The sequence below is a fragment of the Aulonocara sp. 'chitande type north' Nkhata Bay genome, linkage group LG18 (genome assembly GCF_057382095.1).
Source record: "Aulonocara sp. 'chitande type north' Nkhata Bay isolate Kocher_YH1m ecotype deep benthic linkage group LG18, A_spYH_male_GT1.1, whole genome shotgun sequence".
Classification (NCBI taxonomy): domain Eukaryota; kingdom Metazoa; phylum Chordata; class Actinopteri; order Cichliformes; family Cichlidae; genus Aulonocara; species Aulonocara sp. 'chitande type north' Nkhata Bay.
In genome coordinates, this window is record NC_141361.1 from 19395788 (window position 1) to 19423085 (window position 27298).

The 27298-nt window shown below is 41.8% G+C and overlaps 1 protein-coding gene across 3 annotated transcripts; it reads right to left on the minus strand.

Annotated features, from left to right (window-relative positions):
• Positions 1 to 1911: 1911 nt before the first annotated feature.
• On the minus strand, positions 1912 to 26892 carry LOC147308393 (5'-AMP-activated protein kinase subunit gamma-1-like). Of its 3 annotated transcripts, none has more exons than XR_015126228.1 (16): positions 26572 to 26892; positions 25235 to 25300; positions 23338 to 23593; positions 14267 to 14493; positions 11948 to 11999; positions 9661 to 9767; positions 7963 to 8044; positions 7363 to 7421; positions 7234 to 7279; positions 6312 to 6366; positions 6078 to 6204; positions 5524 to 5689; positions 5384 to 5421; positions 5147 to 5293; positions 4874 to 5057; positions 1912 to 3834 (listed from the first exon to the last, which is right to left on the minus strand). XR_015126228.1 is itself a non-coding variant. In XM_086273278.1 (16 exons), the coding sequence occupies exons 1-16, from the start codon at positions 26653 to 26655 to the stop codon at positions 3803 to 3805; spliced, it is 1638 nt and encodes a 545-aa protein (XP_086129404.1). In that variant the 5' UTR covers positions 26656 to 26891; the 3' UTR covers positions 1912 to 3802. The 3 variants fall into 3 exon arrangements, 2 of the variants coding, with proteins under 2 accessions (XP_086129404.1, XP_086129405.1); XM_086273278.1 differs by having other exon boundaries at positions 4964 to 5057; positions 26572 to 26891; XM_086273279.1 differs by lacking the exons at positions 23338 to 23593; positions 25235 to 25300; positions 26572 to 26892 and adding an exon at positions 19909 to 20564 and having other exon boundaries at positions 4964 to 5057.
• Between the last annotated feature and the right edge of the window lie 406 nt (positions 26893 to 27298).

Here is a 27298-nt window from a genome sequence, read left to right on the forward strand (position 1 = left end):
TTTCCTAGAGCTGGATATCACAGGGGAGATTGGGAGATCAAAGCAGATTGTCTGGATTAAGTCTGGTCCAGCTTTACCCTTCATTTGGAAGTCCATCAGATCCACACATGATACCTTTGCCTCATTTAGAGGCAACCATTAAAACTTCCTGCTGAAATCAAGCCACTTCCTCAAAAGAGGTAAAAAAATAAATAAAATAAATATATAAAAATAGACAGTGTGGAAATCATTAATCTGTTATTGGAATGTAAATATTGAATGAGGCAGAGGAGGTCCTGTTCATACCAGGATGGGATCAACTGTGGAAATACGACGTGAAGCCTCGTGCTGCCAGAGATTTGTACTACAGTGTCACCTTGTGGCTGCAGCACATATGTTCAACTAGCTTCCAACACAGGCAACGGTGGGTTTGTGACATGTGTGTCTGCAGACAGTTTCTTCATCTACAACAAAAATGGCAGCTGATTTTACCAAGTGGGTCACATATACAGGGAGGACCACCACCTGCTGGGGTGTTAAAATTGTGTTTTAAAACGAGTCATCCTTTTCCGGCCACACTCTGGCACATATGGCTGCCTATCCCTGCTCTAAAATATCCTCAGGGCAGCGTGCCACAAAGAGAAAAGGCCCCAGTGCTGGAACCTCAACAGCTTCCAGCACTGGGGAAGTTCAGCTGTTTGTGGTCAGTGAAACATTTGCTGAAGAAGAGGAAAAATAATCTGAGACAGGAATCTAAATCTCATTTAAGGAGGAAACAAGACACTGATATTATTAACTACTTATTTCTTTAAAGTGTACAAGTAAGTAAACGCTACACACAGTAGAGTACCTCAATGCATTTATTCATGTAGATGTGATCAAAAAGCCCTGCTGAAGTTCAAACCGAGCATCAGAATGAGGAAGAAAGATGATTTCAGCGACTTTGAGCTTGGCATCTTTGTTGGGAGCCAGTTGGGCTGCTTTCAGAAACTGCTGATCTTCTAGGATTTTCCCCCAACACAATCATCTTTAGGTTTCACGGAGAATGCAGTCATAATATCAGTATTGACCAAAGTCTCACAGGAATGTTTTTCAGCACTGTGTCGAATCTGTGCCATATAAAGGCAAAAAAGGGGGTCCAAGCAATCCAAGGTGGCCGGCGAGTGCATCGTCCTCATGTGTAGCACACCAACTTTGAATGCTGCACTTCAGGGTTTAGGTTCACTGGAGGGGTGTGGGTGTTAAAATTGGGACACTATTGCAACAGTGTTTTTGAGAGCTAACATCGGTCTATTGTGAAATGTGTGAGAGGTCAGGTGATCATGTGTTTGCATAGTGCCAAAGGCCTGTGTCCAAATCGGAGCGCACACATTTTCTCAGGGGCAAGTTTTACTGCTAATCTAAATATATTTAAATACACACATAATTAAAATCTTTTTCTTTTTTTTTCTTTTTTAAAATCAGAATGCAAGGACTCAAACTATTTAATGAAAAGCATTTTTACACCATTTTATTACTTTTGTCCAACTTATTTTTCACACTGAACTGTATTTCTTCAGTTCCTGTAATTACATTCAAAGCCTACTAAATACATTTTTTAAAATCCGGTTTTATTGGTGCATTTTTAACATTTTACCATTTTTTGGTGCTGAAAGTTTGTATTTATTTACTTACCGCTGTCTCATTTTGATGTTAGCATTTTTAAGCTTACATTTTTTGCATTATTAAATTTTCTAGAGGAAGCACTAGAAATGTGCGCATGAAAAATGCTATAAAAATACAGCTGAGTTGAGCTTCAATATCGACCGCTCCAGGATCAATAAGTCTTGTGAGAGTTCACGTCGTGGAGCCTAGTAAGTTTGATCTTACTTTTTACCCCTAACATGCATGAAAACCCCCACCCCCCTCAAAAAAAGAAAAACATGGCTTACAGTACATTCAGTGTCTCTTTATTTTTCTGCAGCCAGAAAAATAGAAAAAGTAAAAGAAAAAAAAAGAAAAAAAAACAACATTCATACTGCTGAAGTGTAGTTTCTCATGCTTGCACATTTACAGTACATGTTGATCCGTTACAAAGTTTCTCTGACCTACACATATTGCCACAATGTATTTACAAAAATAACATGAAACCTGCAGTCTCTCTTCAAACACGTCAGTGTTCATAAAAATAAAGCTTTCTGTGACACATTTCCCCAAAACGATCCTATTTACACTCGAAGATGGAGATGAGTCCTGTCGGGCTACAGCTGAGATAACCAGACTGATTTGAAGATTCAAAACTACTGAAAATAAATGGGAAGGAGGGGAGAAAAAGGGCCTTTTCAAATATTTAAAAAAGGCTTTTTCCCGAACCAGGTGTTACCATTATAAAAACCCATACTTAACTCTTATTGATCACTCGTGACTTAAAGCACTCCTGGCTGACAGAAGCGTGCATCCTCCCTCTGAGCACTGCGTAACAGCGCCAGCATGATTTAGGATTTTCTTTCAAGAATAAGATTTAACAGAACTTCTTGACGCTTCTGGCACAGTTTTAAATTTATGCCGCCCCCAAACCAACCAAGTTAATGCACACCTTTGAAGAAGCAAGTACAATTTGCACTCTGCTTCGATATTACACATTCATACTCATCATTGCACCCATTTTACAACATACATTTCTGTGGAGAGAAGAAAATAAAGGCACAAATAAATATTGGGCATTGAGTAGGTCTGTATTGGCACTGGCAATTAATGGCGTCAAGTGGCCACATTGCAGGTGACGTGTGGTTTTGCTACCAGTTAACGCTCGCCTTCCTACATGACTTAAACTTGTGATGACAGCAGCATGATTGTAACTACACAACCCGAAACGCTGAATCCCAAACCCACCAGAACCCGTGTTGACGTTTCCAAACTTTCCCCAGAAAGAGACCGTAATGGAGTTTATCTGTGTTAACAAGAATCAGCCACAACATAAGAACCACCGTCCCAATACTGTTGGCAGGTCTCCGTCACACCACCAAACCTGCTGTAGTGTATTGAGAATGGAGACAGGACCCTTGGGTGTCCTGTTCTATCTGGTATCATACAATGAGGGCAAACCCCTGGTGGATCAGGTCATACCTGTGCTCCCCAGGGATGACTGATTAGATTGGGATCTGGGAAGTTTGGAAGCAGTTTACTGAAGTGTTCCTGAGAATTTTTGCCTTGGGTGTCAGAGATGGGCTGGTTCAGGTGGTTGGTGGATGGCTATAGCCCCTTTCCACTAATCTGAGGCATCTGTACACAACTCATGAGCATCTTTGGCACTTTTTTTCCCCCCGAGTTTTCTGCAATAACATGCAGAAAACTCAGATTTTTAAAAACGTTCAAACACTTTTTCTATGACCTATTCTCGTTTCTTCTAATTTAGAGTCTAATCAGTCTTGTTTTAGCAGAATCATCAAGCAAGGAATGTTATGTACCTCATAAATGTCAGAACCCAAAACACAATTAGAACACACTGGACTCAATATTTACTCCGCCCATCAGTGGTTCTAATGTTGCAGCTGATCAGTGTCTACACCCTTAACATATGCATATCTGATCAGTGTTAAAAAAAACAAAACAAAACAAACAAAGAAGAAATTCAGGAGAGAAAGAAAAGAAAATCCAATCTTCAGTGCAGAAGTCCACTTCACTCAGCAGTCTAGCTCTTTGGGTTCCAAGCCTTTATTAGTGCATTGGTTTCAGGGGTATCTGGGACCTTCAGCCTGGCTCCACTCAGCCTTACACTCCCTACCTTAATGTTTCAATTTAATTACTCCCACCACATCTCCACTTAAGCTGATACATCCACATCTTATTCAGTCGCGTTCTCCTCCTTACAGGTATCTGGGGAGCAGAAGAAAGAAGGGGGAGAAAGGGGGGGGGGGGGGGGGGAGCACAAGTTATGAATTAACAGGGAAAGTAAATATAAATATTGCAGTAGAGACAGGAGCAGAGTTTAAACTTTAATTTGATCCTTATATTCTTTTTGATTTTTGGAATTAGGCTCGACACCAATGACTGGAATTTTAACAACCATTTCTGTGTAACTGCAGTTACACACCAAGGTCAATAAAAGCAGGTGTGTGAGCACAAGTCTGCCTGCTGTTACAACATCCCGCCAACTGAACTTCCTGTTTTATCAAAACAACATTTTTTTATTCTCCTTAAAACTCTCCACAACTGCCCCGCTAGACTTTGTTTAGACTCAGGAAGAACCCGAAACGGCTTGAGAGACGTCAATAAGAGCTGGGTTAAAAAACAGAATTCATGAGGTGACAAAGGCCTGTGTGCTGCGTTTTCTTTCAAGTACTTTGCACCATCTCTTATCTGATGGGGTTATAATCTGAACAAACCACACACAAAAAATTAAATAATAACTGTGCAAGCATGTTAGTTTCTTTCAAGCACATCAATACTAAATGTAGAGCTTGCTGCAGGCCAAACAAGCCAAACATCAGCAAAGCAGAGCATACATAGTTCATTAAAGTGTCTGGAGGGAGCAAACATTTGGACCGCAGTGGAAAGCCCTTTGCAAAACTGAAGTACCGCACGTGTACAATGAATTCCAGTGCGATACTAACGTGGACTCATCCTTGTTAACAGAGGTTCCCTTTATCCTACTTACACATTATTCCTTGTTTCTAAACAAAAGCCACTGTATACTGAAAACCACCAAACTCTCATTTACTTTTAATTTTACTCAAGAACCGGCTGCAAGTTTTTTCATCTATGCATTCTGTCCAAACACAAAAATCCACACAACACTGCTGCACAATGCTGCAGCCAGCAGGACAAACAGGACACCGGACAAATGGCCACCATGCCTCTTCATAGCCAGCTACAGGTGATAGTCAGCTGCAAGCCAAACAGGCATGTTTCCTACCTCTGGCAGGGTTAGAGGGCAGGTGGGGAGAGAGAGCTCAAGGTCCAGGGCAGAGGGGGAGTTGACGCTAGCAATGCTGAGCATCTATACCTGCAGGACTGAGCACCAGCGCCTGAAGGATGTCTGACAGGGAAACGATGCCCTCGATACTGGAGCGCTCATCCACCACCACCAACCGATGCACCTGGAGCAATAACGCACAGTTACAGGTGAGCTGGAAATCAGCAGTGGGGCTACGCCTGAGGAACTGAATCCAGCGTCTCTGTGTCTTACTTCAGCTTTGACTATTCTGTCCACAATGGTCTCCATCGTTTCCATTTTATGGCACTTCATAACTCCTTCGAAGTACTGAGAGCGATGTTTCAGAGCCTGGGTCACTGAAATGTCCAGATTGTTGTACGTCTTCTCAGCAGCCAAGTTCTACACACAACAACACAATCAACAAACAACCAAACAACAGTATGCCCCAAGTATGTGATAAAGCAAAAAATGCGGTATGTTTAAACTTACAATCACATCAAACTTGGAGTAAATATCCACAACTTTGCCTGTAAGAAAAGGAACAAAAAAAAAATCTAATCAGTATAAAGTTGATTAGGTTGCGTTGATAAAAAGGTACACGATGCCAGTATTGAAGTTTGTGGTCTCACCGGAGTCATCCACCACAGGCAAAGCAGACACTCGCCGCTCCACAAAGATGTTGAGTGCTTTGATGATGGGTGTGTCTGGGTGGATGAAAGCAATGTCGTGGTATGTTCCGATGCCCAGCTCGCCAAGAGTCTGTTTCATAAAAGCTGGCTTTGGCATCTCACACATCTGAGGCACACAAACACTCGTAGTGAAGAGGCAGGAAGACGTCAAAACAATTCATCCAATTTCTTCCTTTTAAAAAGTTGACCACTAGGGGGAGCCAATTAAGTGAAAGTGAGAGAAGACTAGAGAAAGCACCTTGAAGGTCTCCAGCCTGCATAATCTTAATCAGTTTGTGCCCTGTATTGCTCTATATGTTGTTCTGATTTTTTCATGCTTAAAACAAATTTAAAAAAAGAAAAAAAAAAGGTTTGTTTCTTATTGAATCATGTATGTAGTTTAAAAGCCCATCTAAAGTTCATAATACACATTTGTACCTATATAAATTTAAAAAAAAATCAATAAACCACGTTGATCTTATGCATGCTAATGCAAGCTGATGGGTTGGACTCACAAAGAGCTGGAGGAACTTGAGGATCCTCTTGTGTGTGAGAATATAAAGTGCATTCCCTGTAACGGGGTCGATGACAGGCAGCCGGTGAATTTTGTTTTTGATGAGAGTGTAGACGGCGTCAAATAGGCTGCAAGCACAGCAGACGTTAGTTGCAAAAAAATAAAAAATAAAAAATCCTCTCACTCACAAATACGTAACGAGACATTACACATTTTATTCCTTCTGAAAACATACCTTGCATCTGGTGATATGTTCACCAGAGGTTTGAATGTTGCTTGAAGGTAAACCTCTGCAAGGCAGGAAACAAAACAATGGTGGCTTACAATCACTTCTACACAGACAATATATGCATCCATATATTTAAAAGAAAAAACAAACAAGAATTTAATTATTTGCTCAGTGTTTTTCATACAGTCAAATGAAAAAACACCTTTCACAGGATTTTATGCAATACACCCCATAATTCACCAGCTTGTGGAACCGCCTTTAGCCTTAACAACTTGAAGTAATTATTTTCTCTATGGCTTTATCAGTCTCTCACATTGTTGGGGAGGAATTTTGGAGCACTTTCTTTTTATAACGTCGGTTTGAGTTAATTGACGTTTGTGGGTACTCGTAGCTCTTTTAACTGCCACAGCACTTCAATAAGGATGAGGGCTGGACTTTGAATCATTGCAACACCTTTATTCTTGCACTTTTTCAGACATTCTGTTGCAGATTTGCGGCTGTGTTTGGGAACACTTCCTGTTGCATGACCCAGCTTTAGCTATTGGACCGCTGGCCTTCATGCGTGACTTCTGGCAACCCTTCCAAACAAGTAATAAGTGTTCAGTCATTTTCTAATTGTACCGTGATGAACTTTAACATGCTACTCGAGGCTCGCAGAGTTCTCAAAAACCCGAGTCTGAGTGCCTGGTTTTTGGCAGTTTCTCTGAGCACTGTGCAGTCTGACCTTGGGGACATTTTGCCAATGGGCCAATGTAGCACTGTTTTAACACACACCTGAATGCTCCAGACCAGTAAAAGCAAATCTGCTTTTACAGAGGTGATCAAAATTACTTTATTATCAGCGTGTCATTTCACACTTTTCTTTTTTTTGGTAAAAATGAAAGAAACCCTTACAATATCCATGCACCACAGGAGAACAAGCACTTACCTCTCCACGTCTCGAGCTTATGTTCCTCTAGTTCATAAATTTGCACCTGAAAGAGAACCAAAAGAAAACTGTACGTCTTGGTGGAACGAGGGGTAAATCTCACACGCCTTAGCTGTGACCTGCACCTACCATCGGTGACTTATAGTATCTGTGTAGTATGATGATGAAATCTGTGATTGTCAGCATTCCTGCAATGAAAACAGGCATTAAAAAAAAATCACATTGAAATAATGAATAACAACACAGAGCCAAGCCTGCGTGCAGCTGGGTAGAGACAGCGCTTATAAGGGCGTGGTCTAAACAGCACACCACAGCTTTATTCTCACACTGACTCTGCATTCATTATTCATCACAAGTCGTTTCAGTAAAGCACAGCAAATCCAATTCACCTCTGCTCTGCCTTTTGACACCACTGTAGTGACAGAAGTTTACAGAGATGTTTTTCTCATTTTCTTTTTCTCATCTAAATTCTTAATACAGGATTTCTTCTGCATTTTATAGCTTATTATACAACTCTATTACAAGAACTTAAACTCTTGAACTTATACTCACACGGTAAAATGTGTAAAAGTCGAATACAGACCACAATTGACTGCATCTTTGATGGGGAAGCTTTTTAAATGTCAAAAAAAAAAAAAAAAAAAAAACCAAATAAAAATAGCAGGTCCTTCAATAAACTGTATTTTATTTAGTGAACAATAAGAAAGGGGTATTTGTCAAGTTTCTTACCCACAAAGCTTTGCTTCTCTGTGTCCCATAGTGGAGCAGCCCGCACACCGTTGGCTACCAGGGCAAAAAAGGCTTTCTTAACCTGCCAAAGAAACGTTGAATTGATTGCAGGTGGTGACTGTTCTGTTTATTATTCTGTGAACTCTTAGGAGTTAACGCCTATCATAAACCGATACACCTTTACCGGCTATTTTATTAGTTACACCTTCATAGTACTGGGTTGGATCTGCTGGAAACATTGCCCAGTAATTTTGTCAGCTGCACATCTACGATGTAAATCTCCTGTTCCACCACATCTCAAAGGTGCTCGGCTTGACTGAAATATGGTGACTGTAGAGGCTACTTGAATGCAGTGAACGCGTTTCTTGAACAATCAAGTTCAAGATACAAGTTTTGAGATAATTTGAGTTTTGTGACATGATGCTGGAAGCAGGTAATAGAAGATGGTACACTGTGGTCATAAAGATGACCATAAAGATGGACATGGTCAGCAATAATAATCAGGTACTCTGTGTTGTTTAAGCACTCAATTGTTACTGAGGGGCTTAAAGTGTGCCAAGAAAATGTCTCCAGACCATTACACCACAGCAGCCTGAACTTCATCTTGTTTACGCCACACTTTGATACTAGAATTGTAATTTTGCAGCAGAAAATAAGGCTCATCAGACCAGACAACATTTTTCCCATCTACTGTCCAGTTTTGGTGATCCCACACACATTTTAGCCTCTGTTCTTATCCAACAGGCACCTGGTGTGGCATTCTGCTTCAAGGTTCAACCCGTGGTGCTCAGAGATGCTTTTCTTACATTTTACGTAGCGAGTGGTTATTTTTGTTACCTTCTCTATCAGCTTAAAGCAGTCTGCCCATTTTCCTCTGACCTGACATGAATAAGCCATTTTGACCCAGAGAACTGCTTCTCATTGGATATTTTATTTTTTTCCAGACCAGTCTCTCTAAACTCTAGAGACGGTTGTGTGGGAAAATTCCAGGAGATCAGCTTCTGAAATACTCAGACCAGTTCATCTGTCACCAACCACCATGTCACCTTCAGAGTCATTAAAGTCATCCGTCTTCCCCTTTCTGATGCATAACTTCAACAGGTCACCTTGATCATGTCTATATACCTAAACGCACTGAGATGCTGGCATATGATTGAGTGATTAGATATTTGCATTAATCGTTGAACAGGTGTACCTAATGAAGTGTATAGGTTTTCTTTTAGGTCTTGTAGTGTTTTTTGTCAAAACCACAACATTTTAATATGACATGAAGAGCTATCCAAGTATTTCACAGACTAGATTAGATACATGAAAATTAATCCTGAATTGCAGTCTTATTGTCATGTTAAGTAGAACAGTACTCAAAATCTCTTGTGTAGTGTACCTCTCAATGACATTAGTTTTCCTTGGTTTTAGATAAGGATTATTAACCCATTGCCTTAGTGCATTTAGTAGTTAAAGATCTACGCATCAAAGACTTTCGAGGATTAGTGTTTAACAGCTTTATGACAGTTTGATCAGCCACTTCACAGAAACTGCTGAAAGGTAAAATACTTCAGCTTAGTTTATTGAACATTAACTTAGCCTGAGTGCCTGCTTCGGTTTTTAAACCAAACAACAACAACAACAACAACAACAACAAAAAGTCATAACAGCTTTGTCTGCAGTCAAAAGGACAGAGCATATTATTGTGCTTACTTGGAGTGCTGTGTCAAACACAACCAACTTGGAGCTTGTGGGGACGATGTCATAGCACTTGTGGGATTTCATAAAGCGCATGTAAATATCACTCTCGGGTTCAGCAGCTGCGAAACAAAACAAAAAATAAATAAAACCAGTGTGAAAACACTTCCAGACCAGTGTCATTCTATCAAAAAAGCAAAGCAAGCTGTGCTCGTTTAGTAAAATCTAAAAATTGGCATCATTTAAAACATAGTAAAGTGAAAGCAATCTCTCCTTTCATATCAATACAACATTCTGTCATAAAGCTGCTCACGTGCCAGTTTACATCCATCCTTTACATTAGCGCCATCTTGTGGCCACAATTGTCTCTGGAAACAGGCGCAACTCCGCTTACATCTGGTTTCACTGAAAACTGTTGCGTCTAGATTTCATAGTTATTTCGTGTCCTGTTAAAAATGGACTGAGCTTGTCAAGCTCGGAGACCAACAGCTGCTTCTAGTTGTCTGCACTTGCACATTGTGGATAAATCTCAGGCAAGCTGGCTCTGCATAGGGTGCTGTATTTTGTGTAGAAACAGAGCTAGCAACCCCAAGTAAACGGTTTCTCTGATTCATCAGCGTAATACAAGTTTTCTCTTACTAACCAACAGGGTCAACATGTGTAATCTAGAGGAGGTCAAAGTGTTATGTAAAATAGTCTTTAATAACTCATTTAGCACCTTATTAAAGAAAGTCCTGATAATGGAGACCAAACGTCAGCTCTTACAATGTCTGGTGGTGCAGATACCACCACCACCTTCAGTATAATATCAGTTGGGGGGGGGACCAAATAAAGTTTAACCAGATATTTAGCTAAGACATCACCTTCATTTTTAAAAAAATATATATTTAATGTACTCTGCAACAGACTGCTGACCTGTTCAGAGTGCATCCTTTATTTTGTCCTACGTCACTTGGGAGAGTCTTCAGACTCTGAACTCAATACCAGGAGGCATGTCTGTGTTTCTGAACCAGTTATTTCAAGATTTGTGGTCCTACAGTACAGCTACATTACAAACATGTGATTCTACAGACTATAAGTTACTTTGTGTTCAAATTAATCTACAGTATTTAAAATATCCATATAACACTCACGGGGAACTTTTTCTGCAGAACAATTTTTTTTAAAATTTTTAATCACAATTTGCCAGTGATATGATTTTATTTGTAATGAGGTGCTTTCATTGGGTTTTAGAGCTAACGGTTTTAAAACCTCCTCCAGCACTGTCAGCTAATAGTAAATATTTAGAAGATAACTACAGAAGTAATATTTTAATTTCCGTACAGAGGAAGGGGGAAATCTCACAGGGAGTATAAAACGAGAGCTTGGAAACAACACCACACACACTAACCATTACGGGACTGAACCACTTACAGCCACTTTAGTGCTCCATCTTAGAGATAATTACGCTTTAAACATAGAAGTACACAAACAGTGGGAAAACATGGACAGGAAAGTACTGCAGGAGATAACATCCTTGCAACATGTTGCCGTGACAGAAAATTCACAGATAGGTTCAAGTAAAAGCTCATAAGTGATTTAATGCATCGTGTAAAATCGTGGAAATTATTTCAGTTGCTTAAGGTCAATTTAAATGTCTTTATTTTATTTTAAGTTGGTTTAGGAGCTTTCATTAACATTTCGATAAATATTCGTTTTATATTTCAAGGAGATGACATAGTTAGCACACCAATTAAAACCCTCCCCTACATGCTGTGAAGAGTGTGTGTGTGTGTGTGTGTGTCTCCTTTGATTACCCCAATACATTGGCACCCAGCAGTCTGTATTGGTTATAATATGGTCTCTTGGGCAAATGTATGCGCATTGATTCGTCAACCCTGCCGCAACACTCAGCATTTAAAACAGTGACGACAAGGAGACGGGAGGCAAATAACGCAAACACACACACGCGTTTTGAGAGCACACCGGTAGAAAGCAGTCTGTGGGGGCAATCAGCAGGGTGGTAGTGACACAATTCGGATGAATAGCTGGCCCTCTGTGAACAGGTCTACACACGCGCCGCACACAGCGCACTGCGAACGGGGGGGGAGTTTTTTTTTTTTTTTTTTTTTTTTTTTTTTTAAACGTGGTACATTCACCTGAATCTGGCAACACGTCTTGATCATCTTCACCCTCATTATACCGAGCCAGGACTGATTGAGGTGAAGATAGCGCGCACACGCGCACAAACACACGCGCACAAACACACACACACAGGAAAAGGTGAGCACTAGATCAGCAAATATTGCAATTGGTAACTTACCATCATCGTCTAGATCAAGTTTCTCCAGCATGCCTTCGAATAAACTGTAGACCTAGGAGAGAGCAAAGGCACAAGTTCGCCGTGAAGAGCGCAGCAAGTCCCCACAGCACACACACAAAAACTTTGCTGTAAATTGTGAGAGCGCAGCAGCGACGCCGACTTTTTCCCCAGCGGCCCCAGGAGACTGTGATCGCACCGAACGCGGTGCGCAAAACAACCAAAACTACTAAACCGCAACGTGCGATCCTGTCGCTGTACCGATTACGTAAACCTACAACAGGTCCGCTAAATATACGCAGGTAACGCGATAAGAACCCTCGCGCAGAGGAGGTACAACTTTAGCGGCACAATATTAGACTTCTCACACACGCACACACCCCCTTAAAAACTCGCAGTGGAACAGTCCTGATCCATTTGCTGCAGCGGAGGAAACCAACGCTGCTCATACAGCCACTGCACAGACGCGTGAGCAGTAATCCAGCTGCAACGAATCGGCTCAATTCATTGTTAAACCTCAATCTGCTAAACTCACCACAATAACAGTCGCTGGCACGAAGAGTGTGGGGGGGAGTCGGCGGGGGTACAGATAGAAAGCAGGAAGCACCGTGCGCTCAGGACACACCCCTCCGTGCAGCGCAACCTGGGTGCTTCGCCATATAAGGAAATCCCTTGTGTTGCTTAGCAGCAAGAAGCTGGGGATTCCTTTGTCACATCCACAGAGATAATTTCTTCAGACATAACGAGACACATGGCTGAACTAAAGCAACTCTTTGGGGTCCTTGTAGTAGGAGCCCGAGAATATGGCATGCAGATTGTGCTGACTCCCTCTCCCTGACAGCACAGTGCAGTAGCCAGCCGAAAATATGCTGTGTCATGCTGAGATATTTGCATACTCAAAGTGCGCTTGTTGATACCCGATTTCCCCTGGCTCCTAATTTGCAAGCACATATTCACAAGAAGCCATTGCAGCACAACGGGAGAGCATCCGCATGCCTACTCGTGGATGTTCAACAGCCCCCACCCCCTTCCCCCCTGGTGTTGCCCTGCAACGGTGACACAGCGCTTCTCTTGTCCAAAAAAAAAAAAAAAAAAAAAGAACTACCCCTGCACTTTCATAAATCTCTGGTTGCGGCATCGCAGTAGGCACCGCTTTTGGGATAAAGGAGAACTACGGAGAAGCAGACAAGCGCGGATCTATGAATTTAATCACTTCTGGCCAAAATGTAAACTGCAACAACTTCAGTTTATTTTCCAAGTCTCCCTTAAGGTATGACAGAGGAAGTGCAGAGGAGCTGACCCGCACCGGCTCATCGCCCTCCAACCACAATCGTGTGTCCCTGGGTGTTAATACCAACCGTATACAACACTGGTGATGAAATATTGATTTACCATCGTTCCACAGAATCCACAATCACTCAAAGTAGACGGGTCTTCGGATAATTATTCATTAAAGCAGCACAGTGAGCGATGGAGTAATTCCTCTCTAGCTCAAAGAAATCTGGTATAAAATCCAGACACAGGCTGTCAGAATCCAAATAAACCTTCAGTGAAAAGTCTTGTGACAAAGACTGAACTTGTTCTCAGCTGTTTTTCCGGTTACAGTCAATTATGCAGCGGCTTAGCTGACACTGAAAGCTGTTTGAGTTATGTCAAGACAATGTTTACACCCTCTCCTCTGCAGCTAGAGCAGCTCAGAGCTTATGGTACAAACAAAGTCCTGCTGACGCAAGAGCAAGGCTTGAGGAAAAGCGAACCTGAATTAAAAGGATTTGCATCTCTGCCTTCTGTACACCACTTTGCAGATAAACTCATGACTCTGAGTAAACAAAGCACATGACTCATAGATGGGAGACATGCAAGCCACTGTTATTCAGGCACAAAGGGAAAAAAATAGTTATCAGCTTCCCATGGAGTCTTTTTTTGTTGCCAACACTGAACCGGTGCAAAAATTAGTTTACCTGCAAGGAAGGAGGATATGGCTCAGTAGCCTTGTTGTTGACCTAAACACACATATTTCATGCAGTTAATTCCTGATCCCTGAGACAGTTCAGTCAATGCCTGTGAACTTGTAGCGCTCTCTCCAAAAACTTCCACCTTGCATAGTTATAGCATCATTGATCTGTATCTGGAGTTTTGAGATGCTGTACATGAAGTCTGGCTTATGTTTTGTTTATTTTGGTGCAGGAATGTGCAGCAAACCATCTGAAAGACTCACTCTAACTTCCACTCTTTTAAGAGTTAAAGCTCACAGGCATTGGCTGAATTGCCCTGGGTCAAAGATAAATTCTTAAAATAGATTTTTTATCTTTTTTGACTCACTTGTTGTGAGGTAGAATAAGGTGGCACGGGGCTCGATGAAGGGATTGGGGGTTTAGCAGAAGGGAGGCTGAGGCGCTGTCCTGTGTCCGGAGGTGTGGAAAGGGAACGAGAGCGAGAGCTTTGCTCCGGGCGTTCAGGGCTGGGGCCGCTCTGCTGGGCCTCCTGGGTGAACACTGGTTGGCTGGATGCCTGGGTTGGGGTGTGGGGTGGTGTAGAGAGTCCAGAGGCTGAAGAGAGATACAGAGTCCAAAATAGATATCTCAGCTTATCTCTTGTTTCTCTGGATGTCAATCCATACCGCACTTTCAGCAACACCGAGACGCAGCGCTGATTGACGTCTATGATAAGCATTGCTGCTGGAGAAGGAGGTGCTACAGTGGTGGCTGCTGCAGATGCCGTCAACGCTGTCATAGGCAATAAACGGAGGAGCAAAAGCGATCTGAACTAGGAGATTTCCATGAGCTGAGAAATAACACAGATACTGAGATAAAGCTTTAGTGGCCCTGTTTTTTTTACACAGGGATACACAGCACTAGAAAATCAACATTTCAAAGACAGCTGTAAAATCGACTTCAGTCATGAAATTAGCAACATATTCAAGCTTTAATAGACAAGTGGGAGCATGTTGAAGATTAAAGAAAAATATGACACTGATTCAACTGCAAATCTTCAAGTTTATGCCTGAAAAGCAGCAATGACATCAAATAAAGAGTAACTGAACTAGAAAAGCTTAAAAGAGTTTCTGCACCCGCTGGGTGGCATGGTGGAGCAGTAGTCTCCATGTTCTCCCTGTGCATACACGTCCTCCAAATAATCAAGCTTCTTCCCACAGGCCAAAGACTCTATATAGGCCATGGATGCAAGGAAGCTGAAGCGCTGAAAGTATGAATATATGGTTTAATATGACTGGTAGCCTAAAGCACTTTGAGTGGTCACTAAGACTAGAAAAGCACAATTTAAATACCAGTTGATCTAATGTGGGTCACAGTGGGGGAAAAAAAGAAAACACTATTCATCATTGTAAATATTATAACCATAAAACATTTAAATTGTATGGTTAGCACTGTTGCCTCATAATAGGAAGGTCCTGGGTTCAAATCCATCATCTGTGTGGAGTTTGTACATTCTTTGTCTTCACCCACAGTCCAAAGATATGCACTTAGTGGGGTATGTCCGTGTGTACAACCTGTCCAGGGTGTACCCCACCTCTGATTGCTGAGATGGGCTGCAGATCCCATCCCAAGTCCCTGAATTAGAAGAAAATGGATGGTACTAAGATAGAAATGCCTGAATTATCCATTTACAAACAAACAAAAGCCCACGGTGGTGTTTGTGGGTTTCACTTCTTCCGTCGTGTTAGACGTCCTCTCGGGACTGTGTGGGATGTAATTACAGTCTAGCTGAAGTCTAATTAGCAAGAAGTGGAAACACCTGTGCGGGTGCATAAAGTCTTTTGTTTTTGTTAGTCCATCTGAAACTCAGCCTGGTTAGTGTCTTGGTATTTGGTGTTAACATTTCCCCGTCCTCACTTTAAGTCAGACACACTCCAGGTCTGCTGTGCTGAGAGGGAATCAGGCTTGAATCCTGAGTCCAAAAGCTGAGCTCCTGTTACTCATCTTTGGATTGGAAACTCATTAACGCTGAATTTGATGCATGTCGTTATAATTAAATGTGAATGTCTGAAACTAATCAGATTAAAACACAAGCAGAAGTAGAATAAAAATGGATTTGAAAGCTATTTAATGCTATTTTAATACGATTTTTGTTCACGTACACTGAAAATGTAATTTTCTTTACTCCTATGTTTACGCCACACTTTAAATATAAATGATACTGACTCATAAGTCATAGACTTTCATGAGGTATATTCAAGTTCATTAATTAAGTGGCTGTGTCTCTATAACCACCGAATCTAAACTGTAATTAAACCTGTGACATGTTCTTCAACATGACTGCAGAGACCTGACAGCTGCTGACTGCTGAAAACAGCAGGTCTATGGTCATCCCTTTACAGCTATAGTGTACCCATCTTCTGAAGACTGCTTCTATCAGGATAACGCACCATGTCACGAAGCTCAGATCATCTTAAACTGTTTTCTTGAACATGACAATGAGTTCACTGTACTCAAACGGCCTCCACAGTCACCAGATCTCAATCTGATGAAGCACCTTCGGGATGCGGTGGAATGACAGGACCAACTCGGTGGCGCTATCACGTTAATATGAACCAAAATATTTTCTTGGATTAGTTTTGAAGACAAAAAAAAAAAAAAGAGGGCCAGCTTAGTATTTGCGTGATGTACCTAATAAAGTGTCAGGAGTGTAACTGGAGAAAAGAAGGTCTTTCTTTTGTTCTTTGTGTCCCTCGAGCATAACCACGCCGATTACAACATAAGCAGCCACATTAAACATAACTCCACTGTGAGAGTCAGCTGTCCGTGATGCAGCTCCTCCCGGTGAAGTGTCAGATTGTAGGTGTGTGTCACATGACAGCCACCACACACGCTTTTCACATCAGGCGCCCACGATCTTACGCAGGGTGACATGCGACACTCACGCTGCACTGGCCTCATCCCAGTGACATATTTCTGAGGCCAGACAATGAGTGACATGCATGATGTGGAGCAAACGGTTCAGATTACAAGGCCTACAGCACGGGACATCCAGAACGGTTATTACTGACAGTCGGTCTCAAGCAAGCATCAGCATTAGTCAGTATTTATATTTAAATATTCCTAGGAAATAAAGCATGACCACTGTAAACTTAGTAAGCTGTATTTCCAAATGAGTCAGCTTTAAAGTCTGTGTATTGGCGTCGGTGTGGATTTGTTACTTTACCTGTTAAAAAAACAAAACAAAAAAAACAGTAATTACATGCCTCATAATCAAAAACTAATACTGGTAATGATTAACTCAAGTTATAAGATATCTTTTCTTAAAGGAGGCTCAGTGTTTCAAGCAAACATTTTTGCTCGGCCTGTCCAAGCGCACTCCACACTATCTCTTGACATTTAGTTGGCGTGGCCTCTCTGATGTGCCCTGCTTCCGCTGTGTAGCCTTCTTATTTTAGCCACGCTGTTGTGGCACATTCCACAGGAGCAGATAACAGCGGGGTTGGGAGCCTTCTCTTTAGCCCAGTTAATAAGGGGCAGCTAGCCCAAACCCAGGAAACAGGAAATGGATGCCTTGCTGCAAGCAGTCCATCTAACAGGTTTTTTTTATTATTATTACATCTAAAAGTGAAAATCTATGTGTGCAGGGAGATAAAAGCAGCAGTAATTTATCATCTCTCTTTAACCTGATAATGAAAGTGCCAATTCCTTATCACAGTAACACCCTAATTTGTTGATTAGTGTATTTTCAAGCACAAATACCAAACAGGATTTCGTTCCAGCATCTGAATTATGCGAATATGCTCTTTGTTTGTTTTATATCATAATAAATTTAACAGTTTTGGGTTTGCAAGTCAGACGAAAAAGAGAAATGCAAAGCCATATTCTTGTGATTTATAAAATCCCGATGACATTTTTCACTATTTTCTGATTTTTAACCTCTTGTCAGCCTGTCAACTCAGTTATCAGACTAACTGATAGAGAGTTCAGTTCTTGAAGAACAGTTTTATTCCAAAAAAACAACATGGCTCTGCAGCCTTTAGACAAGTAAAAGTATAAGGTGTAGCTTGTAGAGATGGTAGGGATTTGCAGTCATGACACCAATCACCCATGAGGGTTTAAATAATTTTCTAGGAACAAGAAGAATTTGACAATTGGGGTCTTCGATAGGTTAGCAAAATCTCAAGTGTACTACTGACAGTAGAAACTCATGTACACAGCATTACCGAGTAGCAAACTGGTATCTAATTGGCTCTGACAAGAATTTTTACACGCAGGTGTCTACCTCCTTAAGGGTGCGGTGACTAATATAAGCGACATGGTTTACGCAGTGTAGATGCTCGGCGTCAAAGGACCTATGGGTCAGGCTGAGGCCCACAGTGCCCACAGTGAACTTCATACAGCCACATATGGACATGAGTCATTACGACAGAGGACTCTGCTCCTCTCGTCTACTCAGCCGAGGTCAGACTGGCTCTAAATCAGGAGCTGTGAAGTTTGCGATAAAGCGCCACTTGAACACCACAAAAATGACCCTCAGTGCTTTACTAACACGAACTAAACACATCACAAAAACTGCATTACATCTCCAATGGTGATCTGGTATTTTCGTTTGGCATCTCTATTACTTCTCGTTTTCCACGGCTTGCGTTCAATCGTGAAAACCTGAATGATGTACATAAATGTAAATGATTCACCCACATGTAAGGAGATGTGTTAAACGATTCAGCTCGGTGTGTTCTGATTATCTCTGCTTAAGCTTTAAGCTGAAATACTTCCTGACTATTTTAATGAAACACTCCAAATGGAGCAGCTACTCTGAACTCCCTTTGGAAATGGGACAGAAATAAGGACAATGAAGCGATGCTACATCAGGCTGAGTGCCTATAAATTGCTTCGTTATGACATAATGACAGGATCACAATAAAATAAATACATATAACTTTTGCATTTTCATCTTAAAGCAGACTTCCTTATTATTTAAAGTTTTTTCTCCTCTTTAATCTGTACACAGATTTTGGCAGTGAGCACAAAAGACCCACCGACCTGCTGATGTAATCTTCTGTTTTGCAGTGTAGCCAATGAGAACCAAGCTGGTTTAAAGGGAAGATGAACATAGGTAGTGAATGAAACCGAGAGACTTCACATTGCTAGCTAAAGGGAAATAAGACACGTTTTAAACACTACGTTTTGCAGACATACTTTAGTAGAGTTCATGGAACTGGACATGAGTATAATGGGTCTCCTTTAAGACATGAAACAACTAAAACACACACCTTAATCGCTAAATTAGCAAAGACAGACAGTGTGAATCAAGCACAATGCAGTACGTGCATGTATATGAATTTAGCCAAGCGATCACTAAGTACTGACTCCACGTCAGACCCTCCTGCATAACTTTAGCACCACTGACCTGTGTCCAGTTATTTAGCACGAATGCATGGTATGCTTTTGTGAAACCAGAGATCAGCCATGAAACCAGCCACTAAAAGAAGCTCTAATGGCCACATGAAATTACACTTAATAACCACACATACATATATAGACTAAGAAAAAAAGAAAGCTGCTCTTATTTAATATAATTTGCTATGACGAGAATAACCTGAACGGTCAATGTTAAGTATATTTATTGAGACATTTATTCATGCATTTAAAGTTGTAAGTTGATAGCATGGACAAAATCCATGAAAAAGGAATTTATACAACATTTTAGGGCAAAGCTACCCAGGAGCCAATATTCTGAGGTAATGAGCACAGCTCTGTTTGTCCAGCACTGATTTACCATTTTAGCCTGACAATGAGGTTAAACTACTACTTTCATATCACATCACCCTGCTGATAGCCATATTTATACACAGGAGCGCTCTTTACTGCAGTATCTCATTTATGAGGTTATGGGTTTGGGTTTTGGGCTGTTGGCCAGCAAAAATCCTAATGGTTCTTTTTCACTATTTTCTGACTTTAAATTACTAAATAATAAGCAAATTAAATGTTAGAGGAAATTGTTTTGAATGTCTTTCTACACATTACCAGACAGGTAGGACGCCTCGGACTGATGCCTCCCGCCTAGCCCATCTTGCTCCTTCCGTTTCTTGCTTCTCCTCAAGCTGCCAAACCTCTTCATGGAACACAGTGGGTGGTGGGCTCTAAGCTAAATTTGACCATGACCATCCGCATCACAAAAAGAGCCCCATAAACTGCCCCAGGTAAGAGTCACTCCATTTGCTAGATAAACAAAATCGTAAAGGTTAAAAAAAAAAAAAAAAAAAAAATCCAGCCGCCTGTGTTTGAAGGTGTCTTTTAGGGAGGAGTTGGTCCTCTGGAAGCTGGATGCCTTCAGTGAGAGGGTAAAAAATATAACTATGCGAGAAAAACAAACCTCAGCTGTTCTGTCAAGTTCCACATTGCATTTGTTTTTTTGGAGGTACCTCTCTAGTTCTGAACAGAAACAGACAATCACAGCGGGTGCTGAGTACAAGCTACTCTACAAACCACAGAGCCAGCAGCAAGCAGGTCTAACACTCGATAGAAGAGAGTAGAAAAGCTGTGAATTCCACCGAGCCTCAGCAAAGAAATGTTCCCATTTGCGAGTGATGCAAATTGCAAGTGTGGCCAGACTTCAGCGCATTTCCCCCTGCTCTCAGGAGTGTCAGTGCTGTGACTTGTCAGGTGCAGCTGTGGGTGATGTTACTTTAATATAGCACTGGTGTCAGCAGCCTGTAAAAGGAGGCCAGTCTGGAAAGGAAACCCCACCGATTGGCTCAAGCTGCACATCTCCCCGCCTCCTGTCTGCCACTGCCCTCCCTCTGCTCGCAGAGTAAATTCAGCACAGGAACATCTGTTTCACTCCGTCTTAACACAATGTAACAGAGAGTGGGGATAACGCAACCTCAAGGTTCCCTTGCATAAACGTCTCCTTCATTTAAAATTCTTCTAAATCTGCAGTTCGACATCACCAAAGAGCTGGAGGATACGCACCACTGGCATTTGTGGAGGCAGTTGTAATTTTCGGGTGCCTGACATTTAAGATTGCTGAGGCCTGCCCCCATCAGATGACAGCAGGGGGACATCCCATCTTCTGTCAGCTGATCAGAAAGCTTCCATTCAATACCCTCTCCTACCCTTAACAGATGGCCGCCTCTTTGCTGCCCACATTAGCTGAAGCATGCCCAGCACAGATCTCAATTAACATGTTATGCAAGTGTTCCAATCTGCTCAGTGGGTCAATGGCTGATATGAATTTCAGATATCAGTGATTATCACCTAACAGTCACTGAATAAAGCCACTAAAGCTGTCATTCCACTGAGAAACCGAGAGAAAATCACTCATTTCAAGCCAGTTTGAAGCTAGTTAAGTGTGAAAGCCATAAAGCACTTAAAGTCCTTTGATCTCATCTGTGACTTTATAAAGTCATTGTGCCCTTGTAAGGCCTGCATTTTATGAATTTAGAAACTCCCTACTTCCTTTATTTACCGACAACAAGCAGCCCACAGTAGCAACAGAGAGAGTGAGAGGGGTGGAAAAAAAAAACCTCTGCATGGCTGTGTGAGGAGCTCCTGAGAGTCTGGTCACTTCCAGATAAGGCTATGAAAGCGCTACACTTGCCTTGAGCAGCGAGAGACTGACAATGTCCAGGCGACGTGAAAACACATATTTAGACCAGCGGGGAAAGAGGAAGCATTCTAGTCATATTTGCAGCAAGTGCACCTAAACATGAAAACCTGCATCCTGATGAATGATATATGTAAATGATCGAGACCACACAAACGTCTGCAAAAATACTCGTTTCCTTGCAAATATGTTAATAAAAGAGGTGACTACAAAGGTTCATTAGAACTAGTTTGAAAGTCAAATCAAGACAAACTAGGCCTTCAGTGCACCCTTGTGGCAAAACTGGGGTTACTACAAAAACATCTGACTCCAAAAAAAAAGTGAACAGATCAAGTGCCCACTCAGTGACTTTATATTTAGTTATAAATACTCTGTCGCTATTAGTCACCAATAATCTAAAGCCACATCATTAGTGAGCAGGAAGCGTGTTTTGCCTCAGACCACATCTTACACTACTAATCACCAGCAACTGGGATGGGAGGGATGGAGCAGTTGGGGTGTGTTTTGGTCCCCGTTACTATCCATAACAATCTCCAGAGGAAACGGAGCACACTGGCTTTTACAGTCTGGGCTCTAACAGAGCTATTCCAGCAGCTCTGCCAAACTGACCCTTTGCGAGGAAACAGAGAAGAAAGGGTACTTGCACAAGCCAAAAAATCAATGACTCATCCTTTTAGCTGTTTGATGTTTGCTTCCAACAGGGCTGTTTCCATGTAGGCAGGGTGGGTTTTTTTGTTTTTTTTTTAAATTTATGTAATGACCAACTACCAAAAAAAATGGAGACACAAGAGCTAAAGACGTGCCAGTTAAATCTGGTCTTCATAAAATGAGACCTTGTTCTGCCCAGTCTCATTTCTACTAATTTGTGCATACCAGTATTACCATTATGCAGCTCGTGAGTTTTTTAATGCGCGTACTGTGGCTGGACTCCAAACTCCAAGGATGCCGAGCTTGAAACCTAATAACAAACTGCCTGCACGGCTTAATGCTGGTGGGGGGGGGGCGAGAGATGATAACTTAATTCTGATAATAAACAAAGCCAACCATTTCCTTTTCCTAGAGAAAGTTGTTAACATCTGAGAGGAGATTATGAAGAATGTCTGTCTGCACTCAAGCGACGGCCATCTGTCTGACAAGACTTGTGACCTTGTTGGCTGCAGAGCGGCACAAAACAAAGAAGTTACTTTTTCTCTTTCTACTCAGAGAAAACCAAAAACTCCACTTCCTTATTGCTACAAAATATGGAAGCTGATAAAAGGAGATACAGGGAGGGGTAGTGGGAGTGGTTCGGTGAATGAGTGTCTAATTTATACAGGTGTTTTTCTTTTTAAATTTCTTGTTATTTTGGTTTATTTCTTATTTATCTATAGGAGAGAGACTAGATCTGCAATTGTGAGAATTAAAGGTTCTCTGAAACCAGTCGGGTATCAAAAGGAGCGCACCGTTTTGTGTGCCGTTCTCTGGTGTGACAAAATAAATATTGTTCTCTGCACCTCACCTGATTGAACTTTGTCCTGAGGTGAACCGACATTGTCAGATATCTGATATCTGAACTGATGAACTGAAAATGCAGACGCCTTGGTTCCTGTGTGGGGGGTTTTACCTCATGTACGTACAGCAGGAAAACCAAATAATCTTTGAAATGACAGTTTCATCTATTGTGTCTTACTTCCTTTACAAGCGTCTTCCTCTTAGAACTCTGCTTTAAAAGAGGACTTCAAATATTTGCACAAGTTTCTTCCATGCATTCTTAAAACTATTAAAACAAAGATTCCAACAATGGATTCATGAACACTGCAGTGCAACAAGCAGGTTGCAGGCAGTGCAGTGTTTGCATTTCTACTTACCTCTCCTGGTTCTGGAAAAGAGTTTGATGCTCGAAGAGGGAGAACCGGACGACCGGAAGATACCGCTGAAGCTCAGTCGACGAGGGGACTTAGGGGAGTTCTGATGGGAGGGATAAGGGAAGATACTTTTGGGGGAACTTGAATTTGGCTTTGATTGAACTGGAGCAGACTGGGGACACAGAGGCAGTGTGGTGACGTCCGGGCTCTTGGCAGAACCTCCTTTGATGGGGCTGGCTGAACGAATGAGTCGCTCTCCCTGAGAGATAATAAGAAAGCAGATTTATTTATTTATGCACATTTGCAATTGCATGGTTTACGTTTAAGCGTGTAGCCACTGTTATGAGAGACAGCAAGTGCAGTGCAAAGCAAGGGGCTGTACTGAAAAAAGCAAAAGTAGTGAAGAGATTTATTGTGAAATGACAGCTGCTGATTGCACTTCTTTGGTCACTTCTCCTTTTTAAAAAAAAAAAACAAAACAAGTTTTGTATAGTTGGTCGCTTTGTGACAGTTAATGGTGTCTCCTAAAGAGCAGTATGAGAAGTTTCATATGCAAGCTGCAATAAGGCACATGTGCAATCACACTACAGTTGTGGTAAAAGACACTATAAAGACTAAAAATACTGATCAGTACACATTCTAACAACCAGGGAAAAAAAACAAGTGATGCATGAGCGCATAGATATTTGTTTTTCTACAAAGAACTGTGCCTTATCGTGCAAAACCTGTCTTTCTGTTATGTTGCCATGGTATGCAGTTCGGAGGAGCGCCACGTGATATGACAAATCAGTAAGGACACCATAACATCCACTATCAGACGATCAGCACTCCTCTTACTTAAAACTGCGGTAACAATATTTTTCAGTTGGGCCTTCTGTGTTTATGAGTGTGCCTTTGCAAGGTCGATATCGTGTAAACAGATGGAGAAATCCTTCTCTCTTTGCTGTGCCCATACCAAAACAAAACACGAGAGATGGCAGCCAATCTAGCTGGAGACAGAGAGGGCCTCCTCCCACCGCTGACGGCTGCCTGCTCTGGATGTGCCAACAACAAATCTTTTAACCGTTTGTGGGCTCGCCATACAGTGAAGCTTTTGATTATGCAGGGATCTCCGGCTCAGGGGCTGTTATTACTGAAAACAGTTAAATGCAACAGGGGTGTTGCAGTAACAGTCTGTGGAGAATAATTACTCCCACCGAAACAGATAAACTGCATGTTGTGGAGAGAAAAAGAAAATAAACACTGGGGTCTAATGGGACATAAAAAAGATGTCTGATATTAATACTAGAACTCAAAAAGAAGAAGAAATCAAGAAGAAGCTCCGTTTTGCCGTACGCTAAGGGCTGGTCCTGCTCCACAAACACATTTTTATTCAAACCAATCCCCTAACTATCGGAGAGCACACACCCATCTTTGTTGTTTGCCAACAAATCTCACCCTTTCATTGTGCAAGAGCCTGTTAAGGCAAGTGAACCAGCTATCAGGGTTTAGCGTGGATACAGATCTGCTCCTACAAAACACAAGGCGATGCAGGTTTTTACCTGCACCACGCAAATATTACTGAGATAATATGCATCTTGGCTGATATGAGGTAACAGTGGATGGTTAGTTGGTTCCTATTCAAATCAACTGGAGGAGACAGTAGGAAGAGACTGCTTTCTTTTAGAAAAATCAATTTCCTGTATGTGCTGGTGCTATGCCTGGACACTGTGGGAGTAATGTTACTGTAAGCCAGTGCGGGTTGGCAGAATTGGAGAGGATGACCTTGTCTAATATTTTGCTCTTGCAAATTCACATTTAATGAGCAGATAGATGCGTGGCAAGAAAAGCAAGCTCAGGAAAACAAAAAGAACAGTTGGCAGGTGAATGAATCATTTCACAAAAATCTTTCAAAATGTACCGTGTGGGCTCCGCTTTTGGTTGAGCCACTCGTCTCCACTTGAGGGGCATTAAACGCCCCGAAATCCTGCACATGAAGAGAGATCTGAGCATCAGGGATAAAGCAAACTTCACCCGGAAACACAACAGAAACATAAAACTGACACTTTATGTCCTTTTGTCCGCTTTTACGTGAAAATAGGTTAACCCCACCTGCTTTTGACTCTTAGCCTGACATTCAAAAAGAAGGTAAACATGTGTTGCCACTGCGGAAACTTCTGCAGGACAATGAAAGGCAAAACTCTTCTTCCCCATACTGTGGGCTGGTTTTGACATTACACTTCAGGCCGATGATGCCATGCATGTTGCTGCAGAAAGGCAGTTTTAACTGCACAGACGTAACTAGGCGAGTTTGCAGAGCTGTACTGTTATTTTATTTTTTATGCAGCTGTAATAGACTTTCCACCATGATTTTTTTTAGAATGGGGAAGTTCACATAGCGATGGAAAGCTCCAACATCTAACACTTGAGCATTAACCACAGAAACAGAGCTGCATTCATAAGGTTTACGCCACACTGGGAAGGTTTTTCCAGCCTATAAAGCTGAAATTTTGCACTTGTCCATTTGTTATTCTCGAGCAAATTATGCAGCACACTGGATCTGATAGTGGATCCATGCAAAAACAAATGCTACCAGGAGAGAAGCAGTTGTCAGGACAGAGTGACCAAATTGTTTTTGAAACATGAGGTACAATAAAGCTATAAAGCCTCCCGCAATAACAACTAGGCTTTGTGGAGCTTGTGCAGAAAATGATTACACAATTGCAAATAGTTATTACCCAGTTTAATAAACAGAGAAAACTGTAAATCAGGGCCGTATTAGATCAGCAGTGTCATCGCCTGTTTTTGTGCCAGAGTAGACCGAATAATGTTGGGTTTGCATTAGAAAAACAGGATCTCACCAGGGACTCTGTGTTGGGATTTTTCTTTCCCCACAATTATTATTGGCATAATAACAAATTTTTGTAAACATGATATGTAAACAATAGTTGCAGCCCTAACATGGGAGGTGGCTACAATCACAATAAAGGTAGAACTGCTGCACATGCTCAATGCAAAGAGGCAAAACACGTTTTTGAGTGTTTATAGGGAGCGTTTACATGCCATTAGGACAGATTAACCAAGTCCTGACTCAGAGACAACTGTCAGTCACGCACGCTCTTATGCGTCGCGTGCGCTCGCAGACTGCGATGCACCGAAATCGGCTAAAGCCCACTCAAAGTTACAGCCTTTTACCCCACCCACCCCACCATAGAGTCTCAGTAAGAAGCCAAATTATTTGATACTTCACCGACTTACTGGCATGTTAATCCGCAGACTTCTCCTCTTCTTTGGTATTTTCTTTGAGCTCCCCTTGCTGGACTCCATCACCGTGCTTCCCATGTTTTGTTTTGGGGTTTTTTTTCCTGCAAACGCGCAACACCTTAAAAAATAAAAATACAAAATACTACTAATAAAGTGTACTGGGATAAAAAACTGCTGTATCGCTTCTGCACACCGTCTACAGCCGCCTCCACCTTCCCTTTAGCCTCGACAACACTGAGGAGCTGCCTCATCCACCAGGAAGTAGGTTTGGCCGTAAAAAAAAAAAAAGAGAGAGGCAGGGCACACACATGTTCACAAAAAATTAGAAGGCGTGCAACAGCGAGGACTGCTTACAGGTGTTATGTCACACTGTATTTAACCCCACCCTCCTCAGAAGAGGAAACTGAGACCTCCCGCGGTCCTTTTCGCCTCGGTATTAAATCTACAGAGAAAAGAAACGCCTCCGCCGTTTCATTTCTGAGGATAAGTGCTGTAAAAACTATACTTCCTGTAGCTTCTTTGGTCGCACAGCCCCGGAAGCTGCTGTCCGTGAATTTGTAAATCTCAAGGCACTGTTCGGTTTTCTGAAGCGTTGTTCTTTCACACTTCTTCGAGAAAAAGGCAACAGCAACAAAAACAAACCCCTAACAAACACATTTTAAAGGGAACAACATGTTTGACACAGCAGCGCGCGGAGCTGACTTGTGCAGATGTTTCACCG